A 17,337-nucleotide genomic window follows, 5' to 3' on the forward strand; every position below is an offset into this window, starting at 1 on the left:
CCTTTTTCGGGTTGTTTTTTCTCGGTTTCAGACTCTGCACATTGCATTCTAAGGCGTGTTTTCTGTGTTTGTTGCTTTTTCTTTATGGGTAGGGCATGTCAACATTTTTTACACCATTTCAAGTATGTGGTGCCATAGACTGTTCTTAGACGGAGTCTTGCCCGTTCATTCTGTACAATTTTATGTCGGTTTTTTGTGTCCAAGGCCGTTTTACAGTGCGATTGTAGTATTTTGCTAAGTTTTGCCTCTGTCACCCAAGCTTGAAAGATTGCTACCCACTGCTGGTGGCATGACACATGTGACATTTCTTTTTCAATAAAAGAAAGTCTGTCACTTATCCTGTGCACTGGTTGTCTTTTGTCTCTTTGAATTGCAATTTGTTGCCTATATTTGCTCTTTTGTTGCATTTCAGATTAGGAATGGCTATCATAATTGACATTTAACCATACTGCACACAATGTGGATGATATGTAATTGCAATATATGGCCACCATAATTATAATAGAAGTTAATAATTCAAGAATAGTGCCTTTGCATGGTGGTGCAGCCATGAATTGTGGCTATAAGGTACCAGCGCTGCAGATAGCACTGCTTGTGCAGAATATAGTTCAACTCTACTACTTTCAAACATCATTGTTTTTATCTGCATTTGTATGGCTCCAGTTTCAATGAACAACACACATCTGGTGGAAGAGTGCCTTGCACCTGCAGTTGGGCCCAATAAATAGCCAAATTTCTGCCCGTTTTCATGTTATTAGCATATTAGTAAAGGCAGTCGTTTTTATAGTAGCCTGTTTGCCCAGTGTAGAAGCCGCTGCAGGGTGTCAGGATCTCGTACACATCTTCAGCTTTGCAGGGGACACAGCATCTGGCACATAGTTTGTCAAAGGCCATGTATTCGGGGCAAGTTGAGTTCACTCACTAGCAAAGGGAGAACCAAGCTTATTGGATATGAAGTAAACCGCCTGTATACTCGGTAGCCTTTTTCATTTCGTGTGACATATGTGGTTATAGCGACCCTTGTTTTAAGCACTTCTTGTCCAGCAGCAGTCATTTGCTTTTGAAACACTCGGGATAGCTTTCAGCAAGCTGGACAGGAATAACACTGAAAAACCAGCAGATGTTAATTCTCGCACTTATCATGCGAAGCTTCGTACGGTATGATGAGGGCGTAAATAAATGAGGGTGTTCCTCAAGGCCTTGTAGCACATGTGACGAGTTTGGAGCAACATGATGTATAGCACTTTTTTGATTGCATGCTATAGGTTTAGCAGGTGTGGCCATGGTTGAAGTGCAGTGCAAGGTCAAGAAAACATATCTATGAGCAGCACCCTGGTAAAGGAGACTCTGGGAAAACTAGTGGGAAGCCTGTTGAACATCTGGTTGACCCACTTGCTGGCTCCATCAGGCAAAGTATGATAAAGAGAAGGAGGTCATCAACACATCAGAAGGTTTTTACATATAAACACTGTGCTAAGGTCATAACATGCCAACAAGTCTTAGTGCGCAGGCTATGCACAACCAACTACATATGCCTTCTGTTCGGACATTGCTCATTGTAACTAACAAAGATGGAGTGGACAAAAAAAGAACAACAGCTCCATTAATTTGGTTTCACTGGTATCAACAGTGTTTTGTAAGTGTACATTGCCATACTCCCCAATGCCTTCTTGGGTGACATCAGCAAGGACCAGCTTGAGGCAAGGGGTAATGGACGTCTTTACAAGCTAAAAATACATGCATGCATGGAGAGCACATTTTGTCCAATAAGCAGGCACTTCACCGGAGCACTGGAGAAGGAACAGGTTATTAACAGTGGACAAAGACAAGCTACTAAACACCCTACACTGTTGCCATGTAACGACCTCTGAAACAATCCCTCTTACAGAGGAAATCATCTATGTGTATCCATAAAGAGGGAAGATGGGCAAAGCCCCTTCAGTAATGCTGCCAGCTTCAAACGCCCATTTTGCACATCCTGAATGCTTCCTTCTCAAGACTTTGCTGGGTGCAAGCATTCTACTGTCCAAAAGCTGTCATTGAGAGCACTGTTGGTTTGGTGGCAATAAAATTCAGAAGCAATTGCAACAATCCTCCCTTCCTAGTTGGCCTGGACGCTCATGGTGCTTATGAAGCAGCACCATGAGGCAAGCAAGGTGAACGGATGCCTCCAAGCCCTTGTTCATTTATCACACTGTTCTGTTAGTAACAACCACGAGACTTGAAACCAACAAGCTCAAGTTCGGCACTCGCATGGTTACTGCGGAGGATCCATAAAAAGCACAAAAACAGAAAACTCAAGGAAAAGGATAAAGCACCATTTAACACTTAGTATTGCTACAGCCCACCTCCTTCTTTTATTTTGTCTGGTCGTGCTACATCTTTTTACTATAGATAGGCATGAACTTAGGTGATGTTCCCAATCAGTGTCCAATTTTTATATACACTATGTGCTGGTTCAAAGAGGTTCGAAACACTGCAATGGAAGCTTCAAGTATAAAAGGTGCCCGGAAGAAAAAAAAAAAGCTGTGCTGCAACCATCTCGGCAACATCTTGTCCCTTTAATAAAAATTGTGCTTCCATATTAACTTGAGCCCTCCAGTTTAGAGTAAAGTACCAGTGCACTTATGAACAATGAATCAATTCTCAAAGAGCATGTGCAGTGCAGACAAAAGCAGGGGCAAGAATCCGCATTGCGCTCCTGCATTGAAGGTGAATAACACATACCATAATGGCGAATGTGCTTTAGTAAGCTTCCCTGCAATATGAATTTGTAATGTACAAAGAATTGTCAATGAAGCTTACCACAAGCACAGATGCACTTGCAAATTATATCACAATTGAAGATAATGAGCAAACCTATGTGCCCTTTCCACTCTTAGTATGCTTTACTGCACAATGCTTATTTACACCCATGTATTGCGGTGTAGCAAGCTACAAAAGAAACTTTGCATAATTAGGCTTTTTAGGATAATCTTTCTCGCAACACACTAATATTTCGCGGTGAAGCCTAAGCAATGTACTGCGGTGAAGCATACTAAAAGTGAAAAGGGGCAAGAGTTCTTTAATCATACACTCGCGAACCCTCCGCCTCTCAGGTCGCCTAAGTGGACATACTATGCTGGCTGATAGCGGCCCCCTCCCACTTCTTAGTATGCTTCACCGCGTACCTAAAATGTACTGCGGCGAAGAAGCCGCACATTTGTATTGAGTGAATAAACAAATGGTTTTTACAACAGTACAGAAATAAACGCGCACCATGCATCAGTCTACCACACGGAAGAGCGTCGCAACATACGGTAGCTGATTCACACAGGCCGTGTAGGCCACTTATCAGTCGTAAAAGGTATTATGGGTAATTCAAAATTTCAGAGACACATATGTGTTTATGTTTACGTTCGCACTCCTTGCGTAATAAGACTCCCAGAACTTCCACAATAGAAAGTAATTTACAACACACAAAAGCAAAGAACACTATATGTCTCGTTTTCAACTCGGCCGTCATGCAAATGACATACAGCGCGGAAAAACGTGAACATGCTGTGTGTTAGCGTCGTAAACTTTATACTAGGCAAGGAGCATAGCACACCGCAGTCCCGCGACAGCCGCTAATGAGACCAAGACGGGAGCACATGTCTGTGAACGAGCAAACCCTAAGCCACTCTGCTCCTCCGCTACCCCCGCTGCCAGGCTGCACCACTCGTTTCAAGCACAGCGCACCAAACACACATTCAGCGCTGAACAGTGGGCGGTCGACGCAGTTGTATTTACATGACTTGCAACGAGCAGCACATCCCTCGATGTCCGTTAAGCAAAGTCGGACACGGCGACGCCACATCGTGGTTCGCTGAACTTCGCTGCCGAGGCGCTAGGCCACTTCGATATTTCAATCGTCACCACCGCCGGGTTCTCTAGAAAGCACGGGTCACACAACGCAGATTCTGTACTGCCAGAGTTCACCGAGGCCAAAGCCGCGCTGCCGCACCGCCACTACTCACGTCTTTCCGCCAAGTAACACAGAACCTACAACCAACACACAAGCAACGCACGTACTGTACAATCAGATGAGCAATGTTGAACAACGCGCGGTCCAGAGAACGATCAGGCCGAGGACGAACACGCCACGGCGTCGCTCGGCGCCAGCATCGCGCCTTCTCAAAAATCCCTAAACAAATGCTGTCCCTAGGCACCTAGGATCAGGTCACGTGAAGGATTTTTGTACGACAATTAGACGCACGCGCGGGTTTCCGCATAACTATTACGTCATACTCTTGCCTTTGCATCGAGTTGTTGATAGATTCAACTTCGCCCTGCCTGCTAGCCGCCTCGTTAGCTCACATGGTACAGCGGCTGACCCGGAAAGGCGTTGGTCCCGGGTTCGAGTCTTGGACCAGGACGACTTTTTCTTCAACTGCGAGGCTTTTCTTTCGAGGGACCCCTATGGGTATCCTTTGTAGCACTTACCTACGTTTGGGTGGATGTGTCATTTTCCCTTCATTAATTATTTCTCTCCGCTTTGTGGGTTTCCGCAGAACTATTAAGGCAATTCTAATTATTGTACGCTACGATCTTTCGTTGTTCTCTCACTGCTTACACAAGGCCTCTAGGGGCCTGTAAGGTTTATTTATATAAATAAATCAACAAATAAATAAACGAGTAAATAAATAAATTGTAGAGGAGGATTGGAACGATATAGTGGGTCGTCACCTCCGGTGCGTTCTAGTGGGTCGTTCTCTTCAGCGCTTTTCCTCGTGAATTCTGCTCGGGCTGAGAATCTGCTCCCTGCTCTAACGGTCGGTCCCAAACGCCCGTGACTAATAAACGCCTTTAAAAGTGGTGGAGGTTGCTTCGGTCTCCAACGTCAACCCTGGAACTTCAATCTCGTACCATACGCTGAACCACGCCTGAAGACGTATCCCAGCAAGCGCCTCCTCAGTCAGTCCTGTAGTCTGGGGCGGCTTGAACGAACATTTCATAACGAAAATAATAGCGAATCTAAGAACGTGTTCTTGTGCGGACTAGGCTGTCTGTGGAACACTCGATATTATTTTCTTTATTGAATGAGCCACATCGCCTATGTGGCTCCAATGTACAAGTGGTATGAGTCTGAAAAGTACACAAGTTGGATAGGCTAATCCGCAAGAGCATCAAGCAAGTCCTAGGAGTTCCGATAAATGCCAGCATGGAACGCTTTCTCCAGCTGGGTGTACATGACACACTCGGCGAAATAATCGAAGCTCAGGAAACTGCTCAAATATATGTCTCGTCTCACGAGCACCCCCGCGGGGAGGGAGATTCTCGCGGTCTTGGGAGTCAGCTCCACTATAGTGGAGGACCGTAAATGTGCAATGCCGGACCACCCAAGAGACACCATGGTTGCTCCTTTCCCCAAAAACGTACATCCGCAACACAATACGGGCAGATGCAGAGCTCGGGCTGTGGTACTGCTCTGGAAGATCAAGGAATCGCCTCACATGGTCAGCTTCTTTGACGCGGCTTTGTATGGGAGCTCACCGGGCTTCGTCGCAACGGTAGTCAATCACGAAGGACAAGCCACTTGCGCGCTCCCCCCCTCCGCCCTCCCCTCCCCGGCTAGGGCGGAGCAGGCAGTGGTCGTTTTGGCACTCTTAGGCGAAGAGAGAACTCAAATCTGCACCGACTCAAGGGCGGGGGTCAGGCATTCGCCTCTGGCTCCATCGCCGAAGAAGTACGTAGAATCATCGACGGCTGAATAATACGTCCACATAGTATCATGTGGTTCCCGGCCCATCTCGACTCCCAGCTGGATTCCCTCCCCAAACCCACCAACCTCAATGACATCGCACACGTCCAAGCGCGCGAACAAACCCACCGCGCGGACGCTAATGCGAGCCGAGGTCTTGTTGAACCTAGGCTTGCCGAGTTCCGAGACATTCTTTCCACCTTTAAATGGAATTCTCTAAGCACTAGTACCTTGGCAGGAGAGTCTACTCGCCCCCCCCCCCCCCCCCCCCCCCCCCTGGTAAACTAAATAGAGCGCAAGCTATTACACTGCGCATGCTTCAGACAGGATGTATCCAAACTTGACTTTATTTCCCTCCATCACTCCAGACGCCCTTAGTCCGGACTGCCCGCGCTGTGGACAGAGAAGTAATTTAGAACACATGCTCTGGGAATGCCACTCGTTACAGAGAGGCCCGCATAGCTGTACCGCAGAAGAGTGGAGCTCTGCGCTACGGAGCTCCGAACTTTCACGTCAAGTATGGGCTTTCAGAGAGCCCACGATGCGACAGTGAGGTTTGGCCTTCCCGTCCCATCGTGGGAGCAGCCCGCGGCTTCATAATTCCCTGGGAGCATCGGAGCCTCTCAGCACTACCAACAAGGTTTCTTGTCTGTCTGTCTATTAAATGTTCATGCAAGCCGGTCCTTGTGTGCCTGGCCACAGGGTCCCTGCCATATTCAGCGGCGCGGATGAGACCAATGTCGAGGACTGGCTGACGACATATGAAAGGGTAAGCACCTACAACGAATGGGACGATCCCGTCAAATTGAGTAACGTGCTCTTCTATCTCGCGGGTGTCGCCAGTTTCTGGTAGAACAAGCATCAGACCGACTTTCCGACGTGGTCCTCGTTCAAGACTTCTTTAGTGGCTGTGTTTGGTCGCCCTGCTTTGCACAAGCTGCGAGCGGCATCGTGTTTGCGAGAAAGTGCACATCAGCCGTGTGAATCATTTACTAGCTACAATGAAAATGTACTGAACTTGTGTAAAAAAGTCACTGCGATGACGTTGCAGTCCGACGCAATCAGAAATGTCTTAAGAGGGATACAGGACAATGCTTTAAACATGCTACATGCCAAGAAGCTTCAGTCCATGACAGACATCATCACTCTATGTCAAAGCTACGAGGAGCTATACGTAGGCACCGTCGTTGACACGTCGCCCTTCATCGCGCGACGACCTCATTGCTGGCTTGGCTACCATCTCCGACCAGTCAGCGTTGCTTGATGAAACGAAAGCGTTCGTTCGGGAGGAAGTTACACGCCAGCTCCCCTTGATATCCTTCGCTCAGCCGCTGCACCTCCAATAGCCTGCATCGAATTTTTTACCTCTGCTGCGTCGCGCGTTCGAACAGGAAATTGCCGAGGTCTTGCCAGACCCGAGAAAACATCTTGTGGCTGCACGACTAAGCTACGCGGACGTCGTTGCGCCGCCCCAAACAGGTCGCGGCGGCTGCACCACTCAGCTACGCTGAAGTCATCGCGAGGACTTAGCCACTCTCTTCAAGTGTGCCTTTCTGCTCTGCCGACTTCGTGCCTAGACCCCGACTGCCGCCCGCCCTACAGTCGTGTCAGCAGCCGCCACGTACAACGCGTCCTGTGCCCCGGCGAGCCGGTGGCACATACCCGACAACCGACCAATATGCTTTGCGTGCGGCTACGACGAGTCCAACCATCCGCATTATGGCCCCCGTCGGCTATGTCGCCGACATTGCGCCCGACCGCAACTACCCGCCGCTCACATTCTCCACGCCGTCGCTCACTGTCGCTGACGAGGAAAACTAATCGTCGCAGTCCAAGAGGCAAGGGCTGCGACAACATCGACACAGAATCGACACAATCCTTCCGTACAAGCGGGGTGCATCTGACTGTGCGCCTATTTCTGCCACAGCAAGACATGCCGAAGAGAGTCGCGATCTCGCGTGGGCCTTTGCTTCAAATGACCAAGAGGAGCGTTAGCCGCGACACCACTACTGCGCCCACGTTGCTCCCCGGAGCGCTTGTGCAGCTTTCGGTCCCTTCCACTGAAACTGGGCTGTCGTCGAAACTACTGCCCAAGATTGAAGACCCCTATACCGCGTCTCGTCGAATGCACATCTCCGGTCAACTACGTGATCGAGACCGTTCAACCGTCTTCGGACATGCACCGTCGTGGACGAGGCATCGCCTCAAAGCCTACTATGACCCACTCATAGTGACAAGCTGTTAGGTTCTCCCTTTTCTTTCCCGGGGGTAATTGCAGAAAAGGATTAGAACGACACAGTGCGTCGTCCTCTTGTGCGCTTTTGCTCGTGAATGCCGCTCGTGCTGAAAGTCTGTGCCCTGCTGTAACAGTCGGTCCCAAATGCCGGCGACTAATAAACGCTTTTAGAAAATAAATAAATAAATGAATAAATAAATAGATGAATGAATAGATGAATGAATAGATGAACGACCCCTTGGCAATAGCCGCGACATCAGTATTTGCCAAAACATGCTCAATGCTTCTTGCCAGTTCGTGCGCAGTGTGTTGGTTATGGAAGGAACAAACATATCGTAACGCTACTACACTTCGCAAAACGCTCACTCTCCCAGCGATCGTCGTCTGCCAAACGGCAAGTGCGACACCACTGTAGAAAAGGTAGTGAATAAAAGGGAAAATGTCTCATGCAAGAGGTAGAGCCCAGCGGCTACGTCCCCGTTCTATCACCCCCTTTGTACGTAAATGAACACGTATCATCCGTAAGACGATGTATGCTGGTTGTGAAAGGAGGACAATCGCATGCTCCGTATACATCTGCTCAAATACAAGACTCCTCTGTAGAAATCATGGTAAAAGCTGATTTGCAAGATTGCTGGGGAAAATTGGATCCGCACTTGTGAGCGAAAGAATGATTAATTAAGGAGTGTCTGGCCCCTCTTAGTTTGGTTGCCTTTTTTTTTCGTATTTACAACATGCGATTCGTGATTACTAGTGCTCTGTCGAAATATATTGCCTTTAATTCTTCTGTCGCAAACATTTTGCAAGAGCTAATGTTAAAAGTAATCTGCGTTTTGTTTTGCATTTACCCTTTACGTTTTAAGGGAAGCAAAGTGGCAAAATCAATGTTTATTGAAATTTCTGAAAAAGAAATGTACGTGTTGAACTGGTATATACCTGTCTGTAATGAAATATGCTGGTATTTGCTGGACCGCTGCATGCTGATTGCTTCGCGAGCTTAAGTCTCGCATTAGTTCTTTCAGCTGAGGATGGCCCGGAAAAGTTTGCGGACAGGCGCGAGCTTTAAGGATTTACCCATTTTGCTTTTCAAAGCAGGCAATCACGCTTGCGAACCAGAGCGGCAGAATCGGCGTTGCTCAGCATTCATAAAAGGGTTGATCCCAAGAGGATCGCCTTTCTCGTCTCATCTGCCTCACACTAATGCGCTGTACGTTATGATTGGATGAGCGCTTTCTTCAACAGTTTTAGTCTCCTTTTCATTGCGCTCTTTTGCGTCTCTCAATAACGGTTATCGCTAAGTTTTGTCATTCCTTTTACGGGAGCTCCATACTTTCCGAGTGCTCGCTTCCACATGCTCTCACGGTATTGCTGGTTTGTTTACTGCGTGTTGCAGCGAGCTGCCTGAGAGGCGGCCTTGCTGCCTATGCTTCGTTTCAACGTAGCAGGGGAATAGGGTTTTCAGTAATCCCACCTCTTCGAAAAACTTCGGATGGCGAGGACTTTTGAAATTGCTTTGTTTCACGATCGTAATTGTACTGGTGGTAGATGCAGCGGCGTACGTGTGCGTGTACTGGCGGGTAAAAAAATTTCGAAAGCAACCGACGAACCTTTGAACCTATTTCGCAAGATTTAGTGCTTAGTAACAGCCAGGATTGGTGAGGAATGAGACCAAAACTAAATCGGAACGAATTGTGTCCAATGCATACAATATTTCTTTTTGCGTGTTATACCGCGTTTATGTCTCATAAGTAAGGAATTCAAGTCAGCAGAATACTTATGCGTAAGTTTCTTAGAGTTTGTTCAGTTGTGTTAGATAAATTACACACGTTTGTGCAGGCGCCTTGGAATGAGCCGCTGCCTATGGTCTCAAATGATTTAGAGAAATGAGAAATAAACCTTAACGTTCTATAACAATCTTGCTTGTTGCTAGCAATAAGACACATTTTAGGCTTGAATTGTGAACCGTAAGTAGACCTAAACCAGTCTCAAGCACAGCAGACTATATCTGTCGTTGCTAAGCCTTCATTAGCACGTGAAAAAGCAAAAACAAATGAGTTTGTGGGAGCTCATATCCATGAAGGAGCTTGATTGAGACGATACGAATAAGGTTATAGGTCGTGCCAGATTCCATAGTCTCGAGAGAGATATGTAATCTATGTGGTATTCTACTTGGCGTGGTGTGAGTGATGTGAAACAGGGAAAGAGCACAGGGTGAAAATCGCGAACTTCTCCTCAGCTTCTTACACTGCGCCAAACAGATTAATATAAAACGAATCTGAACGCTAAACTTCACAAGAACATGTTCCGCTGGAATAAGTCTTCATCCAAACAGCCTCCGTCATCATTTTCTACTGAAACAACAGTTAAATGCGTGAAACTATGTTGGCCCTGTCCGCCCGTCCATAACGTTACGCCGCCGAGAACGGCGGTTGACTTCACTGACTTCATTTTGTTTTGTTGTTGCCCGGCCGATTCCTCATTTTGAGGCCACCATCGTTATATATATATATATACATATTATGCGAAGCCAACAAACAAAGACACCAAGGACTACATAGAGGAAATTACTTGTACTTAATAATTGAAATATAGAGATGATAAATTAAAGGCAATGAAAGTGCATGAAAAAACAACTTGCCGCAGGTGGGGAATGATCCCACGTTTTCGCGTTACGCTTGCGATGCCTTAACCAATTTGTACCTATATATATATATATATATATATATATATTTTCATATATATATATATATATATATATATATATATATATGTAGCGCTCACGGCACTAACAACTTCGTTCTGCCTTGTGCAGGGCATTCTCGGATTCGCCACACTCCCAACTGCCGACCGTATGTACAGCAGTAAACTTTGCCTCGGTGATGCAGACCAGCAGTCCACCGAACTGCCAATGAGTCATCATCTGTAGCCACTATCACTCAACGATATGGCCACCACGACTGCGCAACAAACTACGCGCAGCGCAGGCAAGGTAAATATACCTGGTAGCGAAGCTTCCATAGGAGCCCATACGTTCAAAACATGGCGGTCCATCGGCGGTCCATGGGGCTTAGCGCCATCTGTATGTGGTGGGAACACTTCCGGCGGAAGAAAAAATAATGTGACGCCATGTCCGTTAAAAGCAGAAGTGACGTCATTTTGTTTTCGAAGGCGCGAAATTTGTTTTGTTGTTCTTCCTTTGGAGCTACATATTCAAATGCCCCGCCATTCGACTTGATGGGCGTTTCAAGCTTTCAGCGTGGAAAGCGATGCAGGAAAAGGCCAGCCGTACGGTTGTCGAAATCGCATCCCTGCACAGAACATACTTTTTTTGGAGGCCGACGAAAGCTTTAGGTGTAGAGTGCTGATCCTATTGCTGGATGCCAAGCCCGTCGGCCAGCGCAGCCGCACGAAAACAACTACACAATTATCTGGCGGTCGTAACTCACTACTTTTGACTGAATAGATTAAGAAGCAATGAAGCTACCCGCGTCACCAAATTCAGACAAACTTCGACAAGCAAGAAAGCAGAAACTGTGAGGGGGGCGTATTTCAACAGGTGATACGAGTGCGCCTTTCTGCCCATTTCAAGACGTGCATTGCATTGCGAGTGATAGTGGCGTCAACGCCCCCTGTAGCGATGGGCGCTGAAAAGGGATGCATTTATTAATAATAATAAAATTAAACTTGTATTTTCTTAACTCGTCACGAATATATAAAATTGACTAGGAGCTTTATTTTCGTTGAATGAATCTAACTGTGTATCGTTTGAATTAAAGAACGCGTTTTTCTTTCCCAATGTTTGTTCCCTCCAAACCTAGTCGCGCTTCAATCGCTGCTCCCATAACCCCCCATGCTGATGTCGGTGACAATCTGTACTGAACCGCTTTTCGCCCGAAGCTTCGCGACCTATTTGAATCGACCTTGGCGCAGGCGGCCGCCTATGGGTAGCTACCGATATGCAGCGCGGAGCCACTTCATCGGTGGACACCGCTACAAAGGGAGCATCGCACGCCGTCGACTTTTGCGGGAACGGCGGACCCGGCACAACCTTGTTCTGCTTCGTGCAGGTTAGTCCCAACGCAAGTTCATTTCGTGGTGACTATCGTGGTACTTTAGTCCTGCCGTGCGCTCGGCGTTGTCGGAATATAGCGTATGAATGTTTTCTTGCCTGTCGTTTGATTTTATGCAGTGATGCGAAAGCTATACCCTGGCCTCACGCATTAAGAACTCTATGAAGAAATGATAAAGCTCTAAGCTAAGCTTCTTGGTGAGGTTCTTGAACTGAAGAAGCAGTTCACTGAATTGAAAAATATGGTGGATTACTTGAGTGCGACGGAAGAGGATTCCCAGGTACGCTGGGCTTCTTCTCACAATGACAAAGTGGAAAATACGTTGCATTCACTAGAACGCATTGTGAACTTTAAAAAAAAGAATACTTGTCTATCTCTGAGACCGCAGAAGACGGTCAAATTTGCTTATTCACGAGATTCCCGAATGCAACTGCAGAAACTGATGCAACCCTGAAGGAAAAAGTAGTCAAAGAATTAGTTACAGAAAAGTTTGGGCGTAAGATGCGTTTCCATCAGACGCATTCACCGACTAGGGATACAGTCCGGTAAAAGGCCCATTATCATACACATTCAAACTTTCAATGAAAAGAAGGTAATGTTTAAGAAATGTCAGAAAGCCTAAGGGATCAAAAGTGTCCTTATAAGATGATTATTGACAGTTGACGCTAATTAAACGGAAGTTGCTGTGAGATAGCGCTAAAAACGAAAAGCAGCAAGGAAGAAAAGTAATCTTAGTTAATTACAGGTTTATAATTGATAAAGAAACATTTTATTGGGATGAATGGCAAGACAGGTGAGTAAAGGCAGGAGAGCGTCATTCGACCAAGCCGCACATATAACCTCCCCTGTCGCCTAGTAACAAGCATTTAAGGCTACTAAATATTAATACCCTAAGCATGGCGAATAAAACTGAAGCTCTCGAAATACGTCTCCTGCAACATGATCCACAGATCACTCTTGTTAATGAGACTTGGTTGCACAATCAACTGCCCGATGATGTCTTCCCCCCATCCTATGCTATTTTTCGTAAAGACAGGCGCACAAGGGAGGATGTGTAGCAATCTTAGTTAAAAGCTGTGTCGACGCTGTGGTAATGGAAGATGGACGAAATAGAATTCATGTGTATTATGGTGACTTGCTGGGGTCACAGTCTAGTTTTATTTACAATTATAATTGCTGTACAGGCCACCTGTTGTCACCCGGAATACCTGAGCACACTGAAAAAATACATGGCTAAATTTGAAAATAAGGTCTTACCATATCATGACATAAACTAACCTGGAGTAGATTGGGAGCGCCTTGATGCTGGCATTATTACATGAAAACATGTTAACATAGTTTTCGACGTTATGCTTATGCATGACCTGTTCAAGTACCAACGCGAGTACAAGGCGATTCCTCCAATATATTGGATCTTGTGTATTAAAACCGCAATTTTTCTGGACACACTGTGGAAGTAGGACAAGGTCTCTCTGTTCCAGTAAACAGCTATAAAAATTCATTACTTCTTTGATTTAAAGGCTGCTCTAGGGCTAACAATGCGCGCATAGTTCAACACATGGAAACATGTCTAACCGATTTTGATGATGCAGTTGTCAGCGTACTCTGGGCATGGTTCAAAGCAATGTGTCCTTTCTGCTTAGATAACTTTGTGCCAACCAAGTGAAAAAAAGATTAACAAGCAAACACTTTGAATAACTCGCAGCATTATTCACATGAAACGCAAAGTTAAGCGATTAAAGAAACGAGAGGCAGCGGCGGATGTGATATATGATGCGCAGAACAATCTCACTCAAGTGGTGTGCAGCTCGAGCCAGCATTCGATACTTGCCTAACTTTATTAAAAGTGTACCCCTAGTAAATTCTGGAATTATATCAGCGAAAAATAAAACGGTATCGCAAATTTCAGTCGACGGAATCAACGTAACGGATCAGAGAGCCATTGCCCAGAATTTCAAAGAATATTTTCAGAGCGTGTTTAGCACTACCGTTTCAAACTGCGCATGTAACACGACAATCTTTTCACGTGCAGACGCACTCTTCATTTCTTATCCTGGTGTGGTATCTATGCTGCTAAATTTGAAAACCAAAGCATCGTGCGGTCCCGACAATATCCCAAACGTTACGACGATATGCTTAACTTTTTGCAAACTTTTTGTTTATTTTTCGCATTTCTTTGCTGACTTCACAACTACCCAGTTAGTGGAGGGCGGCCAGAATTGTGCCCATCTTTAAAAAGGGAGACCGCCTGACTCTAGGAAATTACCGTCCTGTTTCACTAACTTCGCAATGCTGTAAAATTATTGAACATATCATAGGTACTGGTATAACAAACATCCTCGAGGAACGCTGCATATTGACTGAATATCAGCATGGGTTTCGGAAAGGATGATAAACCGTGACTCCAACTCGTCACATTATTTCATTCTCTCGCATTCATCCTCGATAGACACGGTAGGATAGATACGCTTGTCTTGAATTTTTGCAATGCCTTCGATGAGATTTCTCATAGTAAACTCATTTTCAAACTTGAAACAATAGGCATTCCCCAAATACATGTTGTTTGGATTTCAGCATACTTGAATAATTGCAAACAATACGTTGATGTAGTGGGTCAACACTCGGGCTGTCTTCCGGTCACACCTGGTGTGCCTCAGTGCAGTGTGTTAGGCTCTTTGCTCTTTATATTGTATATTAATGATATTGTTGATGATGTTTGCCCTGGTGTGGAAATAAGATTGTTTGCTGATGATTGTGTTTTGTTAAAAGAAATTAGTTCCACTAACGATTAGAACGATCTCAACACTAGTCCAGGTAATGTACATGAATGGTGTGTAAAATGGGGAATGACCCTTAGCACGAGCAAATGTGTGCATTCCAGTAACTCTAAAAAAAAAAGAAAGAATGCGCTAACACATACCTACACATTAGGGTCTTCACTATTAAAAGAACAAAGTTGCTATAAATAACTTGGTGTGAAACTCCCTTCAACCCTGTCTTGGAATCTTCATCTTGGTAACGTTTGTTCATCTACCTTCCGCAAGCTCTGTGTCCTTAAACACCAGCCGTGGTTGCTCAGCGGCTATGGTGTTAGGCTGCTGAGCACGAGGTCGCGGGATCGAATCCCGGCCACGGCGGCCGCATTTCGATGGGGGCTAAATGCGAAAACACCCGTGTACTTAGATTTAGGTGCACGTTAAAGAACCCCAGGTGATCGAAATTTCCGGAGTCCTCCTCTACGGCGTGCCTCATAATCGAAGGTGGTTTTGGCACGTAAAACCCCATAATTTAATTTTTTAATTTTTGTGTCCTTAAACATAAACTTAATACTTCTCACACTAAGGTTAAGCTCCTGTGCTATACTGCTCTTGCGCGGCCAAAACTTAAGTATGCGTGCATTATACGGTATCTTCATACTAAGTTCAACATTGATAGTCTTGAACGCATTTAGAGAAAGGTCGTAAGGTTTATTTTTAATAAATTTTCCGCATTAGACTCACTTTCTGATAAAATACAATTAAATGGCATTCCCCTATTACAGACACGAAGGCAGAAACTTAGATTAAGGTTTCTTCCCCAACTCTTGGTATGCCCCCACATATTTACGCCTCCACATATTTATCACCCTTAACTAGCAGGTCCACCCGACATCACAATGAAAACGCTCTAACCCAATATTTTGCTCGCAGAAACCTATTTAAGTTTCTTTATTTCCCAAGAACCATTAGTGAATGGAACTGCTTTACCAAAGCAACTGATGAAACTGTGAAGCAACCTTTCTGAGCCTGTATTATTGTTGGTTTTGTTTCGTTGCTGTTTCTTTTTGTATTTATTTTGTATTTGTATCGACCATCCTACTCGGACCAGCAGCCCGCAGTATGGTATAAATAAAAATACATACATACATACACACATACATACACACGTACATACACACATACATACATACGTGCATACATACGTGCATACATACGTGCATACATACGTGCATACATACGTGCATACATACGTGCGTACATACATACATACGTACATACATACATGCATACATACATGCATGCATGCATACATGCATACATGCATACATGCATGCATGCATGCATGCATGCATACATACATACATACATACATACATACATACATACATACGTGCATACATACATACGTGCATACATACATACGTGCATACATACATACGTGCATACATACATACGTGCATACGTGCATACATACATACGTGCATACGTGCATACATACATACGTGCATACGTGCATACGTGCATAGATGCATACATGCATACATACGTGCATAGATGCATAGATGCATACATGCATACATGCATACATACGTGCATACATGCATACATGCATACATACGTGCATAGATGCATACATGCATACATGCATACATACGTGCATAGATACATACATGCATACATAGCTGTGCAAAGGAAAGAAAAAGTGGCACGAGGGACATGCGCTGAGTGTTTCAAAGAGCCGGCTGGCTTCGGAACGAGGTAAGGATGCGTGCGATCATGGCCTAATGCAGTAAAAAAAATTAAGCGATGTCGCAGATATGCGAGCTCGAGTTCTGAATCGATGCGGCGCCATAATCTGTTCGTCCCCCTTGAACGCGGTGGACTAAGATTAGTTCATCTCTTCGTCAGGCAAATTGTTTCTCCCCAGTTTTTCTTTCGAGACAATGCCCATCCGTTCTTGCCTGAAATGTTACAGCTCCGATTAGTTCGTTATCTTCCTAATGTAGTAGTGTCAAACATGCCAAATTTGTCCCACAGGCTTCTTGTGGCTTTCTCAAGTAGGTCGCTGACTCATTCCTTTTCTGAAAGGTTAGATTCAGACTGCAGTACATTTTCACGGTGAGTCAAAAATCAATTACTCCTGCACTAGTGGACTCAATTTTCCCAGATTGTTTGTATCGTGCGCCTTATTTAGGTCCGCCTTATGAGTATGTACTTAGGCGGGTCCGTAAAATGTCATATCTCTTGGAGTTAAAACATTTTTCTTTAAATTGGATTCAGAAACACTTCGTGCCTAAACTTGGTTAAACTCGAGGGGCTGATTAGTGCCGTTTTACACGAGCTGTTGACTCTGTCCACTTGGCGAGACCATAGATCCCTGTTTCATAGACTGTAGAGATGCTATATTTCATTGGGACACTCCAACGAAATCTTAGAATGGATGTCGACCAATGCTAGAACATGATAATGTAACGCTTTTGGCCGGTGAGAATGACGTTAAGCGTTGAATTTCATTATCTTTATGAAGCAGTCGTATGCGTTAGTTTACCT

The 17,337-nt window shown here is 45.2% G+C and overlaps 1 protein-coding gene across 1 annotated transcript in view; it reads left to right on the top strand.

Annotated features, from left to right (window-relative positions):
- Positions 1–11,905: 11,905 nt before the first annotated feature.
- The window catches only part of LOC142581958 (uncharacterized), a 53,736-nt gene continuing 48,304 nt past the window's right edge, over positions 11,906–17,337 (top strand). The window contains exon 1 of the mRNA XM_075691392.1: positions 11,906–12,025. Within this exon, the coding sequence (XP_075547507.1) occupies positions 11,915–12,025 (111 nt within the window). The 5' untranslated portion in view covers positions 11,906–11,914. The remainder of the gene's footprint in view (positions 12,026–17,337) is intronic.

This window comes from Dermacentor variabilis, chromosome 5 (assembly GCF_050947875.1).
Source record: "Dermacentor variabilis isolate Ectoservices chromosome 5, ASM5094787v1, whole genome shotgun sequence".
NCBI classification, from domain to species: domain Eukaryota; kingdom Metazoa; phylum Arthropoda; class Arachnida; order Ixodida; family Ixodidae; genus Dermacentor; species Dermacentor variabilis.